The sequence below is a fragment of the Mobula hypostoma genome, chromosome 2 (assembly GCF_963921235.1).
Source record: "Mobula hypostoma chromosome 2, sMobHyp1.1, whole genome shotgun sequence".
Classification (NCBI taxonomy): Eukaryota; Metazoa; Chordata; class Chondrichthyes; order Myliobatiformes; family Myliobatidae; genus Mobula; species Mobula hypostoma.
The window spans coordinates 16,983,156-16,998,308 of record NC_086098.1 but is presented as its reverse complement, the minus strand read 5'-3'; the positions used below and the strand labels follow the sequence as shown (position 1 = coordinate 16,998,308).

Genomic DNA, 15,153 nt, shown 5'->3' with positions numbered 1-15,153 from the left:
TTATTATTAAATTTTCTTGGCCTCCACTGTCAACAAAGGTAATGAATTCCACAGATCCACCACTCTCTGGCGAGAGAAATTCCTCCTCATCTCCATTCTAAAAGGACATTCTTATATTCTGAGGCTGTGCCCTCTGGTCCTATACTCCTCACCATAGGAAACATCCTCTCCACTCTAAGGCTTTCATAATTTGATGTTTCAATGAGAGATCCCCCTCTCATTCTTATAAACTCCAGCAGGTACAGCTAGAGAGTTACACTTCATCAACTTCACAAGAGGCACACTTCATTAACCCTTTCATTCCTGGAATCATTCTCATTTACCTCCTCTGCACCCTCTCCAAAGCCAGCACAACTTTTACAGAACCTAAAGCTGCTCACAATACTCCAATTGTTGTCAAATCAGTGCCTTGTAACACCTCAGCATCACATCGTTGCTCTTATATTGCAGCACACTCGAAATGAATGCTAACATTGCATTTGTCTTCCTGATCACAGATTCATTCTGCAAGTTAGGCCTCAGGGAATCGTGAACAAAGAGTGCCAAGTCCCTTAGCACCTCTGATTTTTGAATTTTCTCCCCATTTAGAAAACAGTCTAAGCCTTTATTCCTTCTACCAGGTGACTTATCTACCCTCAGACCTTTCAGCTTCCCAGGTTTCTTCTCCCTTGAAATGACTACATTCATTTCCGTCCCCTGACACTCTCAAATTTCTGGCATAATACTAGTATCTTCCACAGTGAAGACTGATGAAAAATACTTGCGTTTGTCTGCTATTTCTTTGTTCCCCCATTACTACCTCTCTAGCGTCATAATCTAGATTCTGATTTCCACTCTCACCTCCCATTTACTCTTTACACAGTATATCTGAAAAATCTTCTCTCTTTATTGTATTTTTTCATTGTCCTTTTTTTTAAAAGTTTCCCTACCCTCTACTTTCACACTGATTTTTGCTGTATTATATGCCCCTCTTCTGCTTTATGCTGTCTTTGACTTCAGAATTAGGTTTAATACCATCGGCATATTGTGAAATTTATTATCTTTGCGGCAACAGTGCAATGCAACACATAATTGCCCCCAGAAACTCCAGCCATTGCTGTTCCACTGCTGTACCAGCAGTATAAAGAGGGGCATGAGTGCTGCGAGATCTCCTGAAGACGATAACCATCTCCTTTGACTTGTTGATATTTAGGAAGTAGTTATTTGGCTGGCACCGGACCTCGAACTTGTCTGTAGGCCACAGGTTACCTTCCACGTTCTCCTCAGTAGGATAGAAATTGCCTTATTGCATGTTATTGGTGTCAAAGAATAACATCATCCTAAAGTTATTTATAAAAATCCCATGAACATCATTATCTTTAATTTAGAGAAACTCAACAATGCTGTTCTGTGAACCTCGATGTCAGCTTCAGCAACGTTTCACTTGATTGGTCTGTTGCAAGATCTTTGCAAGGTATGCAATACAGTTTAATTTTTTTAAATTCCCATATTTACATGCAACACATTGATAGTCCATGACACTCAAAGACCATTGGCAAGCCAGGGGGGTAGCACTATTCAGCTGCACAACAGCCTTCGGGGAAGAAGCTGTTTTTCAATCTTACTGTCTTGGCCAAGATGTTTCTGTATCTCCTACCAAATGGCAGGAGATCTGGTAGGACAGTGTCTGGGATGGGATGGGTCTTTAATGGTGTTACAAGTGCACTGTAAGGCATTGAGAGTTGTAAGTTGTCTCCAGGTCCAGTAGTTGAGTTCTAGTGATGTGCTGAGAAAATTCTAATCACCCGGTGGAGTGCTTTGTGATCTGTCTTGCAGCAGCTAGAGTACCACACTGTTATACCATATGTCAGGATGCTCTCTATCACACATCAATAAAAGTTGGTCAGCAATTTTTGGGACAGATTAGCTCTTCTTAAGCAGCTCAAGTAGTATTGTCACTGTTGAATTAACCCCCTCTCTAGATATAGATGCAATGTACATCCACTGCTTCACCCTTGTCTATAGAAATGTATATAATGTATCACTCACCTGGTCAAATTCAGAAGCAAGTTAGCAACAATATTGTTCATTGCATCAAATGGCTTCTCCTGCTTTTTGGCCTCACTCTGACTGGAGATCAGAGTACTTTTCATTTTCACTGATGCCATTTTGCCACTGGCCATCTGATGGATTTTGTTGACTATGTCCACCAAGGACTAGATTTAGAAACGGAAAGGTTAGTAAATCTGCCTTTCAAAATGCGGCGTCCTCCTCAAAAATTAACCACATGAATGAATATCGGGAAACAAGATGGTTACGACAGCCAAGAAATTGAACTGTTTTGTAGCCCAATGTTGTGTCTAAAGGTCGAATAGGAATTTGTAATTGTACTATGTCCAAGTCTACATCCTGTACCTACCTGATTTTCAATAGGCAAAACACAATCTGCATGTTCAGTCAGCTCCTTCATGGCGAGAACACTATTATAAGGAGAGGTAATAACATCATCTTCAGCAGAAGGGTAGACGGAAGTAACAAATCTGTAAACCTCTGGGAATTCATCCTCCAGGAGGCTCAGGACAAAGGTACCCAATCCAGAACCAGTTCCTAAAAAAAAAATGAAGTTTTGATTATGAGTGGTATAGATAAGGTAAATGCAAGCAAGGTTTTTCCACTGAGGTTGGATGGGACTACAACCAGACGTCATGGGTTGAGGGTGGAAGGTGCAAAGTTTAAAAGGAACATGAGGGGAAGCTTCTTCACTCAGAGGGTTGAGGAAGTGGAACAAGCTGCCAGCACAGGGGCTGCATGTGAGCTTGATTTCAACACTCAAGAGAAGTTTGGATAGGTACATGGATGGTAGGGGTATGGAGGCTATGGTCCCGGTGCAGGTTGATGGGACTAGGCAGGTTAAATGGTTCAGCATGGACTAGATGGGCCGAAGTGCCTGTTTCTGTGCTGTGTTTTTCAATGACTCTAAACATAAAGCAATTCCTGTTCAAACTTCCATTTCTCAATTTAGATTACAAGTCACATTTATATTCCCGTTGCTCAAAACAAATGATCTAAGTTACAGCTGACAGAAAATGAAAAAGCTACAGATGCTGCAAATCTTGTGTCAGAAGTTTGTTTTCTTTTGCAAGCTCAGTTTAGAAGTACAGGTACATCTGCACTTGGGCTGTTTGGGTAACAGAAATTAGCCCTTGGAGAATCCACCAATCACTGCTCAAAAAATTTGATATACTGAATTTATGTGGGAAAAAAAACAATATTTATTTTTCTCAACTCACACTTTTTGATACACGTATAGATCCTGTAGCTTCATGTTATGGATATGGAACGTTTTCCAAGAGGACAACCCACTACCCCCTCCAGTCCACCTGTAACCCAGAGGCCTCTATAAAGTTAATTTCTCCTAAGCTACAAGCTATGTTTGAATGGGTTCCTGATGAAGGCTCTCGGCCCAAAACGTCGACTGTACCTCTTCCTAGAGATGCTGCCTGTCCTGCTGCGTTCACCAGCAATTTTTATGTGTGTTGTTTGAATGGGTTCCACAGTGTTTGTTTGTGGTTGTCTATAGGAGGATGAATCTAAGAGTTGTACACAGCACTTTGATAATAAATATTATGAATCCCCTTCAGATTCCATGAGCTGCTGGGCACAGTAGTAGCTTAAACTAGAAACACTGTACAAAGAAAAATGTTTCACTTTCCACTGATACTGCCTGGCCTGCTGAGTGTTTATAGCATCTTCTGCTTTCTTCAGATTTCCAGCATCTGCAGTTTTTGATTTTCAAAAATAAAAGGCTATTTGAAGGTAGCACATTGTAAAAAAGCAAGACTCACCTCCACCCATTGAGTGGATTAAAAAGAAACATTGCAAAGAATCACAGTGTTCAGCTGTTTTTCGGAGTATATCTACAATTTGGTCCCGGTACCGATTACCGTACTGTTTGTACCCCACTGCCCTGTAGAAGAAAAAAAAGATTTTTTTTCAGAAAATACAACAATCAGCCAGATTTGTGAACATTAAGTTATGGAATATTATTTTTGTAATTATGTTCCATCATTAATATGCTCAGACACATCCAAGAAAAAACAATTACCAGTAAATCTGTCTAATAACAAATCCTTCTTTATTTACCAGCCAGCTTTCTTGCCATGATCATCATCACTTCTAACAGTTCAGTAATTTGTTTTTTTTTAATCCTGTATAAATGGAAGGACGTCCCTTTAGAAGAGAGATGAGGAGGATTTTCTTTAGCCAGAGTGGTGAATCTGTGAAATTTATTGCCACAGATGGCTGTGGAGGCCAAGTCATTGGGTATATTTAAAGCGGAGGTTAATAACTTCTTGATTTGTCGGGGTTGCAGGGAGATGGGATTGAGAGAGATAATAAATCAACCAAGATGGAATGACGGAGCAGACTTGATCGGCCGCATGGCCTAATTCTGCTTCTATGTCTTACTGTCTTAAGACAGATATTACATGAATAGAACTAAAATGCAAAGGGAAAATAATAAAAACTTGCAATGCACAAAGTAAATTTATTATCAAAGTACATACATGTCACCATATTCAACTGACATTCATTTTCTTGTGGGTAATCATAGTAAATACAACAACAGAATCAATGAAAGACAAAAACCAATGCACCAAAATAAACAATCTGCTAGTACAAAAGGAAAGAGAAAACAAAAAATATTGATAATAAGTAAGCAATAAATATTGAGAACATGAGATGAAGAGTCCTTGAAAGTGAGTTCATAGGTTGTGGGAAGTTTAGTGATATTGCAAGCTACCATACTGTGGAGTTGAAATGGAGGGGATGGATCTCAAATTAGTAAAAGTGATGCAGGAACTACAAATCAATAATTTAAGCTCATCAGTATGTTCTTTACTTCAGTCTCTAGCGTGTCAAACAGCCCATTTCTCTGTGGAAATGCAACTCAATGAGTAGGACTTATAAAGTCCGGTTAGATGTTAGACCAGCAGTGTTATGGACTGGAGGAATGAACTTCGAATGGTGCAACAAGCATTGGCCACATGTTTTCTTACCAATTGTTACCTGAACCAGATACATCTGATATCAGCTGTTTATTGTCAAAAACATCTCTCAATGGACCCTGAAGTAATTCATTAAGGACACCTTCTTCCATATCGATGAGTACTGCCTAAAAAGGAAAGAATATTTTCAGTAGGTCTAGTTACACTTAAATCAATCAGATATAACTGAAACAGATAAACAAATTAGAAGCAGTACTAGGCCATTCAGACCCTCAAGCCTACTCTCTACCTTTCAAGTATCTATCCCTGTCCAAGATTCTGTCCTATTGACTTTTGAAAGGAGTTACCTCATTTGTCCTAAATTGGTGATCTCCTACTTAAAATCTCAAGATCCAGAGATAACCCCCACAAGAGAAAACAAGCTCCACATCCACTTTAAGATACCATAGGATCTTACTAGTTTAATCGAGTCTCTTCTCCTAAACACTTGTGGATATGATCCAGATGGTCCGATCTTTCACCACAAGCTAACAGACCCATTTCATGTATTAATTTAACTAAATATTTTCTGAACTGCTTCCCATTATTAACATCACCCTTTTAAACTGGATCTGATACTGTTCCCAGTACTCAAGATGTTGTCTTAATTGAGCCCTATATAACACAAGAACAAGCTGAATAGTTTAAAATAAATGACACCATACTTTGGCAAAGAGATAAGGTAAAGATTAAGATCTAAAGTTTAATATTTTAACAATACCATGTAGCATTATTTACATCATTGCTGTCATTAAGAATCTCAGCATAAATTTATCTTGTAGTAAGAAATGTTAATTGTCTATTAGAAAATGATTACATTGTTGCTAATTTAAAGTCACAACTACAATTGTACTTTAAAATTAATGTAAAAATGTTACCCGAGCTTTGAGTGTTCTTATTAGACCTTTCTTTAGATTTAGACCACCTCCATCAGTATATCTGTAAAATAATTGGTTCATAAAATGGGACTAATCTTTTTAAATAACAAAGTAACATAGATGTAGACATATTTCTTTATGCTATCTGAAAATTAATTTCCTGTTACGTGTTATTTAATGTATATTAAAATTTTTTAAAGTTTATTCTCAATCAACTAGGTCAACAAAATGTTTCATATTTTTAATGTTAAAAACTGTTTGCAAAATTATATTGCCTACCTTGTGTCCACATTTCTAAAGAAATTACTGAGAGCTTCATCATAGATGCCTTTCTAAATTGAAAACAGAACAAATAATAAAATATTTTACAATGGGGATAATAATTAAATCCAACTCATCCATTACAAAATTTAAACAGCATCTTCCTGTAACTAACTGGAATAGCAAACAAACATCAATCTTTCACTAAAATTGAGGCTGTGACATCAGGAAGAATCTGAACAATTATTCTGACAAAGATTCTTAAAAAGGAGGTAATAAAGATTACAATCATATATTGCAAAAAGGCAAAACCAGAGCATGATTCTAACGGTATTCACTGAAGGATTAATATTATAGAATTGTGAACTCAGATCAATGCAAACCATCTGTACCAAACATTGAAATATACATTATAATCTTGAAAGTGTCCTGTTTTGCAAATATGATTACATATAATTTAAAGCCTTGTACATCAAAATCATACATCAAGTCTACATGCTGCATCAAAAACAATTATTTTTCTAATTTGTATCATAACTGTATAAATACATGTACATATATTCATACATAGCACAGGCAAAATACATCTTTTTCCATGTGACTTGGGAAAAGTAGCCCACTTTGGAAGACTGATTCGTGGACCAGCTCATGCCAAAGTAAATACCACAGGGACTCTGATTCCGAAGGTAATCACCCAGATATTATCATTTCAAAATTTCATTATCCTCCGCCTGCACATTTTGTTTCTTCCTTGTTTCTACCCACAATCTCACTGAAGCCATGGAAGTAAATATTTGCTATACAATTAGCTGTCTTTGTTGGGCGCTGTTAGTATTTGTATTTAAACACAATTTTACCCCAAAAAAACCTCTGCTATCTCACCGGATTGATCTGCTAACCTTCCCCTCCCCACCACTTACACTTTGCTAACCTACCTTGTTGATGCTTGCATGCTCCCGGAGAACCAAATTCCAAAATCGGCAGCCGATCTGATTGCCACACTGGCCGACTGAAAACAAAAAAGATACTGTGAGGGTCTGGATTTTATTAGTAAGTTGATGGATTTAGCAACATTAGGAGGTAGTAGGACGGCAAGTGAGAATAAGAATAAAGGGGCCTTTTCTGCCAGTGACTAGTGGTGTTCCTCAGGGTTCAGTATTGGAACCACTACTTTTCACATTTTTGTCAGTGATTTGGATAATAGAATTGATGGCTTTGTGGCAAAGTTTGCGGATAATATGAAGATAGGTGGAGATATAGGTAGTGCTGAGGGAGCAATGCGATTGCAGCAGAACTTAAAACAAATTGGAAGAATAGTGGCAGATGGAATACAGCGTTGTTAAATGAATGATAATGCATTTTGGTAAAAGGAACAATAATGCAGCATATTATCCAAATGGGGAGAAGGTTCAAACATCAGAGGTGCAGAGGGACTTGGGAGTCCTCATGCAAGACAGAATGATGACAAAATATAGTATTAATGGTATGACTATTGGATGTGTGGAGGATCAGAGGGATCTTGGAGTCCGAGTCCATAGGACACTCAAGGCCGCTGCGCAGGTTGACTCTGGTTAAGAAAGCATACGGTGCATTGCCCTCCATCAATCATGGGATTGAGGTTAGGAGTTGAGAGGTAATGTTGCAGCTATATAGGACTCTGGTCAGACCCCACTTGGGACCTTGGTCAGTTCTGGTCGCCTCACTATAGGAAGGATGTGGAAACCATAGAAAGGCTGCAGAGGAGATTTACAAGGATGTTGCCTGGATTGGGGAGCATGCCTCATAAGAATAGGTTGAGTGAACTTGGCCTTTTCTCCTTGGAGCGACAGAGGATGAGAGGTATAAGATAGAGGTGTACAAGATGATGAGAGGCATTGATCCTGTGGATAGTCAGAGGCTTTTTCCCAGGGTGGAAATGGCTAGCACGGCAGGGCACAGTTTTATGATGCTTGGAAGTAGGTACAGAGGAGATATCAGGGAAAAGTTGTTTTTTTTTTAAAATGCAGATAGTGGTGAGTGCGTGGAATGGGCTGCCGGCAACGGTGGTGGATGTGGATACGATAGGGTCTTTTAAGAGACTCCTGGACAGGCATATGGAGCTCAGAAAAATAGAGGGCTATAGGTAACCCTAGGTAATTTCTCAGGCAAGGACATGTTCGGCATAGCTTTGTGGGCCGAAGGGCCTGTATTGTGCTCTGGGTTTTCTATGTTTCTATTAAGACTCCCAGAAGGTTAGTTTACAGGTGGCAAATGCAATGTTGGCGTGTATTTCAAGGGGGAGGGGAAGGGAAAAAAGGATCCTTCATTTACATGACAAGTAAAAAATCTCTACATTAAGTCTCTGCCTAAATGTGCAATTTATAGTAATTTATTTATTAGTAGTTTGTACAACAGGACAGTCAATAGAACATAGAAATCCAATTGTTCAGTATGAATTAATCGGTCTGATGACCTGGTGGAAGAAGCCGTCTCAGAGCCTGCTAGTCTTGGCTTTTATGCTGTGGTACCATTTCCTGGATGGTAGCAGCTGGAACAGTTTGTGGTTGGGGTGATTCAGGTCCTCAATTACCCCTCAGGCCCTTTTTTACATACCTGTCTTTGTAAATGTCCTGACTAGTGTGAAGTTCACATCTACAGATGCACTGGGCTGTCCGCACCACTCTTTGCAGAGTCCTGCGATTGAGATAATGCTATGGCTTTATAAGACACTAGTCAGACCACACTTGGAGCATTGTCAACAGTTTTGGGCTCCATATCTCAAAAAGGATGTGTTGTCATTGGAGACAGTCCAGAGGAGGTTCATGAGGATGATTCCAGGAACAAAGGGGTTAACATTTGAGAAACATTGGGCAGCGTTGGGCCTGTACTCACAGGAATTTACAAGAATGCAGTTGAAAGGACACAATAGGATGGATGGATGTGGAGAGGATGTTTCCTATGGTGGGGGTATCCAGAACTAGAGGGCACAGCCTCAAAATTGAATCTGTGGAATGCTCTGCCACAGACTGCGGTGGAGTCCAAGTCCGTGAGTATATTTAAGGTGGAGATCAGTCAGTGCATCAAAGGATATAGTGAGAAGACAGGATATCTACAAGGAGCGATGACTCAAGAGGACCTGAATATAAAAGAAAGGATATAATGTTGAGACTTTATAAAGCATTGGTGAGGCCTCACTTGGAGTATTGTGAGCAGTTTGGGACCCCTTATCTTAGAAAGGATGTGCTGAAACTGGAGAGGGTTCAAAGGGGGTTCACAAAAATAACTCCAGGATTGAATGGCTTGTCATATGAAAAGTGTTTGATGGTTCAGGGTCTGTATTTGCTGGTATTCAGAAGAACACATGATAACCTCATTGAAATCTATTGAATGGTAAAGGCCTTGACACAGTGGATGTAGGGAAGATGTTTCCTATGGAGGGAGAGTCTAAGACCAGAGGACACAGCCTCCAAATAGAGGGGCATCCTTTTAGAACAGAGATGAGGAGGAATTTCTTCAGTCGGAGGGTGGTAAATCTGTGGAATTCAATGCCACAGACAACGACTCAGGCCAAGTCTTTATGGATATTCTAGGCAGAGGTTGATAGAGTCTTGACTGGTCAGGGCATGAAGAGATGAAGAATGAGCATGGGGTAGAGAAATTTGGATAGGTACATGGGATGGGAGGGATATGTTGGGTTAAGGCTCAGGGGCAGGTCAATAGGACTACGCAAGAAGTTCAGCACCATCTGGATGGGCCAAAGGGCCTGTATCTGTTCTGTTGTATTCTATGACTCTACGCTCACCTTTGGAAATTTAACTCATTGGTCTACATTTGGGAAAAGGCTGTAAAGGAGTCTTTATCAGTATTTCTGGCAAAATCCAAACAGGCCTCAGTGAATAGGCTAGAATGTATAAATGTAACCTTGCAGTTTATTGATGATAGCTGTGTGACCACAAGAACTCGGACCAGATGAACTGCACCCTAGGGTTCCGAAAGAGGTAGCGGTAGATATTGTGGAGGCATTAGTAATGATCTTTCAAAAATCATTGGATTCTGACACGGTGCCAGAGGACTGGAAAATTGCAAATGTCACTCCACTCTTCAAGAAAGGAGGAAGGCAGCAGAAAGGAAATTGTAGACCAGTTAGCCTGACCTCAATGGTTGGGAAGATGTTGGAGTCAATTATTAAGAGTAAGGTTCTGGAGTACTTGGTGACGCGTGGCAAGGGAAAATCTTGCCTGACGAACCTGCTGGAATTCTTCTTCTTCTTCTTCTCCTCCATCTTGTTTTACGGTGGTTGGCACCCAGCTTAATGGTGCATTACCTCCACCTTCTGCTCCGGAGTGTGCAATAGACTTACATTCTACACACACACACACACACACACACACCCAACCTACACTTTATCCTCTCATCTTTGGCCATCCTAGTACCCTATTCCTGCTTATCCATCATATCCTATAAAAAAAAAACCCTGTATCCCTTAAGAAAGCTAAAACTACCCTGACCTGTGCTCTCTCACCCGTTTAAGAGACTACTAGACAGGTATATGGAGGAATTTAAGGTGGGGGGGTTATATGAGAGGCAGGGTTTAAGGGTCAGCACAACATTGTGGGCTGAAGGGCCTGTACTGTGCTCTGTTCTATATGCCCAGCAAGCCTTTTAATGTGAATTCCTGCACCCCCAATTCCCTTAGATTAATTCTCATCATCTCTCTCGGTATCCCATACTTCCTGCAACTCAGAACTACATGTTCTACTGACTCCTCTTCCTGACATTCCTCACACTATCCTGTCTGGTGTTTCCCTATCATTTTCAATGTTTTGTTTAATGCACAGTGTCCCAGCCTTAACCTAGTCCACACAGTTTCCTCTCTTCTGTATCCACTACCTACCCTAGTACCTGCAACACCTTTTTGAGGCATTTGATATAAATGCCTCCCTTTCCCCTCCCTTCCCATCTTTCTTGCCATATTTGGTTGATTTTTTTCCCCAGATTACACACCTAACCTCTGCTTTACTGATACTAATGTGCATTTCTATATTTTCTTTCTTTAACATCCTCTTTGCCAACTCATCCACCCTCTCATTTCCCTTCACCCCCACGTGTGCTGGAACCTATAGAAATTTTACCTGATCTCCCTGATTTGCAATTCTTGTGACTGACTGAAGGACTTCATAAAGTACATCTTGCCGACTGTTTGAGTGAAAAGACCTTAAACTTGCTAGAACTGAGGATGAATCAGAGCACATCAACACTTTGACTTGTCTAGCTTTCTCCACCCATCGTAAAGCAACCAACACTGCCAGTGTCTCCACTGTATACACCCCGAACTTATTAGATGTTCTTTTGCTGATTCCAATTTCTTTTGCTGGTATAGCTACCCCAAACCTTGTCACTCCTGTTTCAGGTTCCTTAGCACCATCCATATAAATCTGAGTATAATCACTATACTTTTCCATCACATGACAGTTAAATGCACTTACTAAACCAGTTTTATATTTTCCTTTCCTTTTTACCTCTAACAAATGTCAGTCTTAAGATTACAAATAAGACAGATAAAGAGGATGCACTGGATGTTGTATATTTGGACTTTCAGAAGGCATTTGACAAGGTGTCACACTTAAGGCTGCCACCAAGTTAAGAGCCAATGGTATTATAGTCATACTTTATTGATCCCGGGGAAAATTGGTTTTCATTATAGTTGCACCATAAATAATAAATAGTAATAGGACCATCAATAGTTAAATAGCAATATGTAAATTATGCCAGGAAATAAGTCCAGGACCAGCCTATTGGCTCAGGGTGTCTGACCCTCCAAGGGAGAAGTTGTAAAGTTTGACGGCCACAGGCAGGAATGACTTCCTATGACGCTCAGTGTTGCATCTCGGTGGAATGAGTCTCTGGCTGAATGTACTCCTGTGCCCAACCAGTCCATTATGTAGTGGATGGGAGACATTGTCCAAGATGACATGCAACTTGGACAGCATCCTCTTTTCAGACACAACCGTCAGAGAGCCCAGTTCCATCCCCACAACATCACTGGCCTTACAAATGAGTTTGTTGATTCTGTTGGTGTCCACTACCCTCAGCCTGCTGCCCCAGCACACAACAGCAAACATGATAGCACTGGCCACCACAGACTCGTAGAACATCCTCAGCATCATCCGGCAGATGTTAAAGGACCTCAGTCTCCTCAGGAAATAGAGACAGCTCTGACCCTTCTTGTAGACAGCCTCAGTGTTCTTTGACCAGTCCAGTTTATTGTCAATTCATATCCCCCGGTATTTGTAATCCTCCACCATGTCCACACTGACCCCCTGGATGGAAACAGGGGTCACCGGTACCTTAGCTCTCCTCAGGTCTACCACCAGCTCCTTAGTCTTTTTCACATTAAGCTGCAGATAATTCTGCTCACACCATGTGACAAAGTTTCCTACCGTAGCCCTGTACTCAGCCTCAACTTCCTAGGAAAGTTTGATTAGAACATTGGCTGATTGGTAGGAAGCAATGAGTGGGAATAAAAGGATACATATATAGTTATGACAGTGAGGGCATGGAGAGACAGCTAGGAGTGGTTGTAGTAAAGGCAGGAATATTATAGCTACTCAGAAAGCTTGCAGTGAAAGTTACAGCCTCTGACTCGGTGTGAAGGGGGTGGACAGTGTGATGAGGGTGCCACCACTGAGACACCATTAACATCTAGAATCAGTGTCTGCATCTTACGCACAAACAAGAGAAAATCTGCAGAGGATGGAAATCCAAAGCAACACACACTAACTGCTGGAGGAACTGTTGACATTTCGGACCAAGTTCTAGAGCACAAGTCCTCAGTACCATAGCTGGAGTGTTGTCTCACCCTGTAAGATGTATTCTATCTGGTGAAAAAATTCAGCATGGCAAGCAATATTATTCTTTGCCCACAGAATGCTATGTGACTTGCTGACTGTATTTAGCACAATCTATTTCAAAGTTAAAAGTACATTTGTTTACAAAGTACACTTATGTCACCATATACTACCCAGAGATTCATTTTCTTGTGGGCATTCAAGGTAAATCCAAGAAACACATCATAATCAATGAAAGACTGCAACCAACATGGTGAACAGAAAACAAACTGTGTAAATGGAAGAAGAAAAAAAAGAAATAATAATAAATAAATAAGCAGATGTAGTGTATATGGATTTTAGCAAGGCATTTGATAAGGTACCCCATGCAAGGCTTATTGAGAAAGTAAGGAGGCATGGGATCCAAGGAGACATTGCTTTGTGGATGCAGAACTGGCTTGCCCACAGAAGGCAAAGTGTGGTTGTAGATGGGTCATATTCTGCATGGAGGTCGGTAACCAGTGGTGTGCCTCAGGGATCTGTTCTGGGACTCCCACTCTTCGTGATTTTTATAAATGACCTGGATGAGGAAGTGGAGGGATGGGTTAGTAAATTTGCTGATGATACAAAGGTTGAGGGTGTTGTGGATAGTGTGGAGGGCTGTCAGAAGTCACAGCAGGACATTGATAGGATGCAAAACTGGGCTGAGAAGTGGCAGATGGAGTTCAACCCAGATAAGTGTGAGGTGGTTCATTTTGGTAGGTCAAATATGATGGCAGAATATAGTATTAAAGGTGAGACTCTTGGCAGTGTGGAGGATCAGAGGGATCTAGGACACTCAAAGCAGCTGCGCAGGTTGACTCAGTGGTTAAGGCGGCGTACGGTGTATTGGCCTTCATCAATCGTGGAATTGAGTTTAGGAGCCAAGAGGTAATATTGCAGCTATATAGGACCCTGGTCAGACCCCACTTGGAGTACTGTGTTCAGTTCTGGTCGCCTCACTGCAGGAAGGATGTGGAAGCCATAGAAAAGGTGCAGAGGAGATTTACAAGGATGTTGCCTGGATTGGGGAGCATGCCTTATGAGAATAGGTTGAGTGAACTCGGCCTTTACTCCTTGGAGCAACGGAGGATGAGAGGTGACCCGATAGAGGTGTATAAGATGATGAGAGGCATTGATCATGTGGATAATCAGAGGCTTTTTCCCAGTGCTGAAATGGTTACCATAAGAGGACACAGGTTTAAGGTGCTGGGGAGTAGGTACAGAGGAGATGTCAGGGGTAAGTTTTTTTACTCAGAGAGTGGTGAGATCATGGAATGGGCTGCCGGCAACGGTGGTGGAGGCGGATACGATAGGGTCTTTTAAGATAGGTATATGGAATTTAGTAAAATAGAGGGCTATAGGTAAGTCTGGTAATTTCTAAGGTAGGGACAGGTTCCCCACATCTCTGTAGGCCGAAGGGCCTGTATTGTGCCGTAGGGTTTCTATGTTTCTAAGCAATAAAGAGAACATGAGATGAAGAAATGATGGGAGGAAAGTGTTGGATTGATTTCGAGTAGGTTAAAAGGTCAGTATAACATCATGGGTCGAAAGGCCTGTATTGATCTATGTTCAGCTTTAAATCACCAGTTCTTTGTGATTCTCCGACCAGTGAAAACAGCTCAACATCTGCCTTGTCAAGCCCGGTGGGATTTTTGTAGACTTGAATAAAGCCACCTCTCAATCAAACTGTACAAATATAGTAAGAGTTGTAAAGAGTCTTTGAAAGTGAGTCTGGAGGTTGTGGAATACCTTCAGAGTTTGCTCGAGTTTTAAGCTTGGCGGACGGGGCACTGGCGAGGCGCTCGCTAGCAGCACGGGACGCGGCGAGCAAGCCAGCTGCAGCGAATGAGGACGAAAGGCCGTACTAGGGCTTACCTTGCACCACCACCGACTGGGTCATAGCGTGCAGCCGGCGGACGCAGCTCCCCTGTCCGCGAACGAACTATCCACCTCCCTCAGCAGCCCTTCTACCGCCGCTTCGCGCGTTTCGCGCGCTGGTTGCGGGAGGGAGCGTCTGACGTCACGTTGCCCTGGAAACCGGAACAGCGGCATGGGCGGGGCAAGAGGGAATCCCAGCACGTGACCAGAGTGCAATACCGACTCACCCCCCCCACCCACCCACCCCCCCCCCACACACACACA

The 15,153-nt window shown here is 41.5% G+C and overlaps 1 protein-coding gene across 1 annotated transcript in view; it reads right to left on the bottom strand.

The window, feature by feature from the left end:
• The window catches only part of tube1 (tubulin, epsilon 1), a 29,196-nt gene that overhangs the window by 13,463 nt on the left and 580 nt on the right, over window positions 1-15,153 (bottom strand). Inside the window, exons 2-9 of the mRNA XM_063070281.1 lie at window positions 14,887-15,041; window positions 7,099-7,172; window positions 6,182-6,234; window positions 5,903-5,963; window positions 5,037-5,152; window positions 3,825-3,946; window positions 2,399-2,586; window positions 2,029-2,195 (exon numbers count right to left, since the gene is read on the bottom strand). Coding sequence (XP_062926351.1) covers window positions 2,029-2,195; window positions 2,399-2,586; window positions 3,825-3,946; window positions 5,037-5,152; window positions 5,903-5,963; window positions 6,182-6,234; window positions 7,099-7,172; window positions 14,887-14,911 — 806 coding nt within the window. The 5' untranslated portion in view covers window positions 14,912-15,041. The remainder of the gene's footprint in view (window positions 1-2,028; window positions 2,196-2,398; window positions 2,587-3,824; window positions 3,947-5,036; window positions 5,153-5,902; window positions 5,964-6,181; window positions 6,235-7,098; window positions 7,173-14,886; window positions 15,042-15,153) is intronic.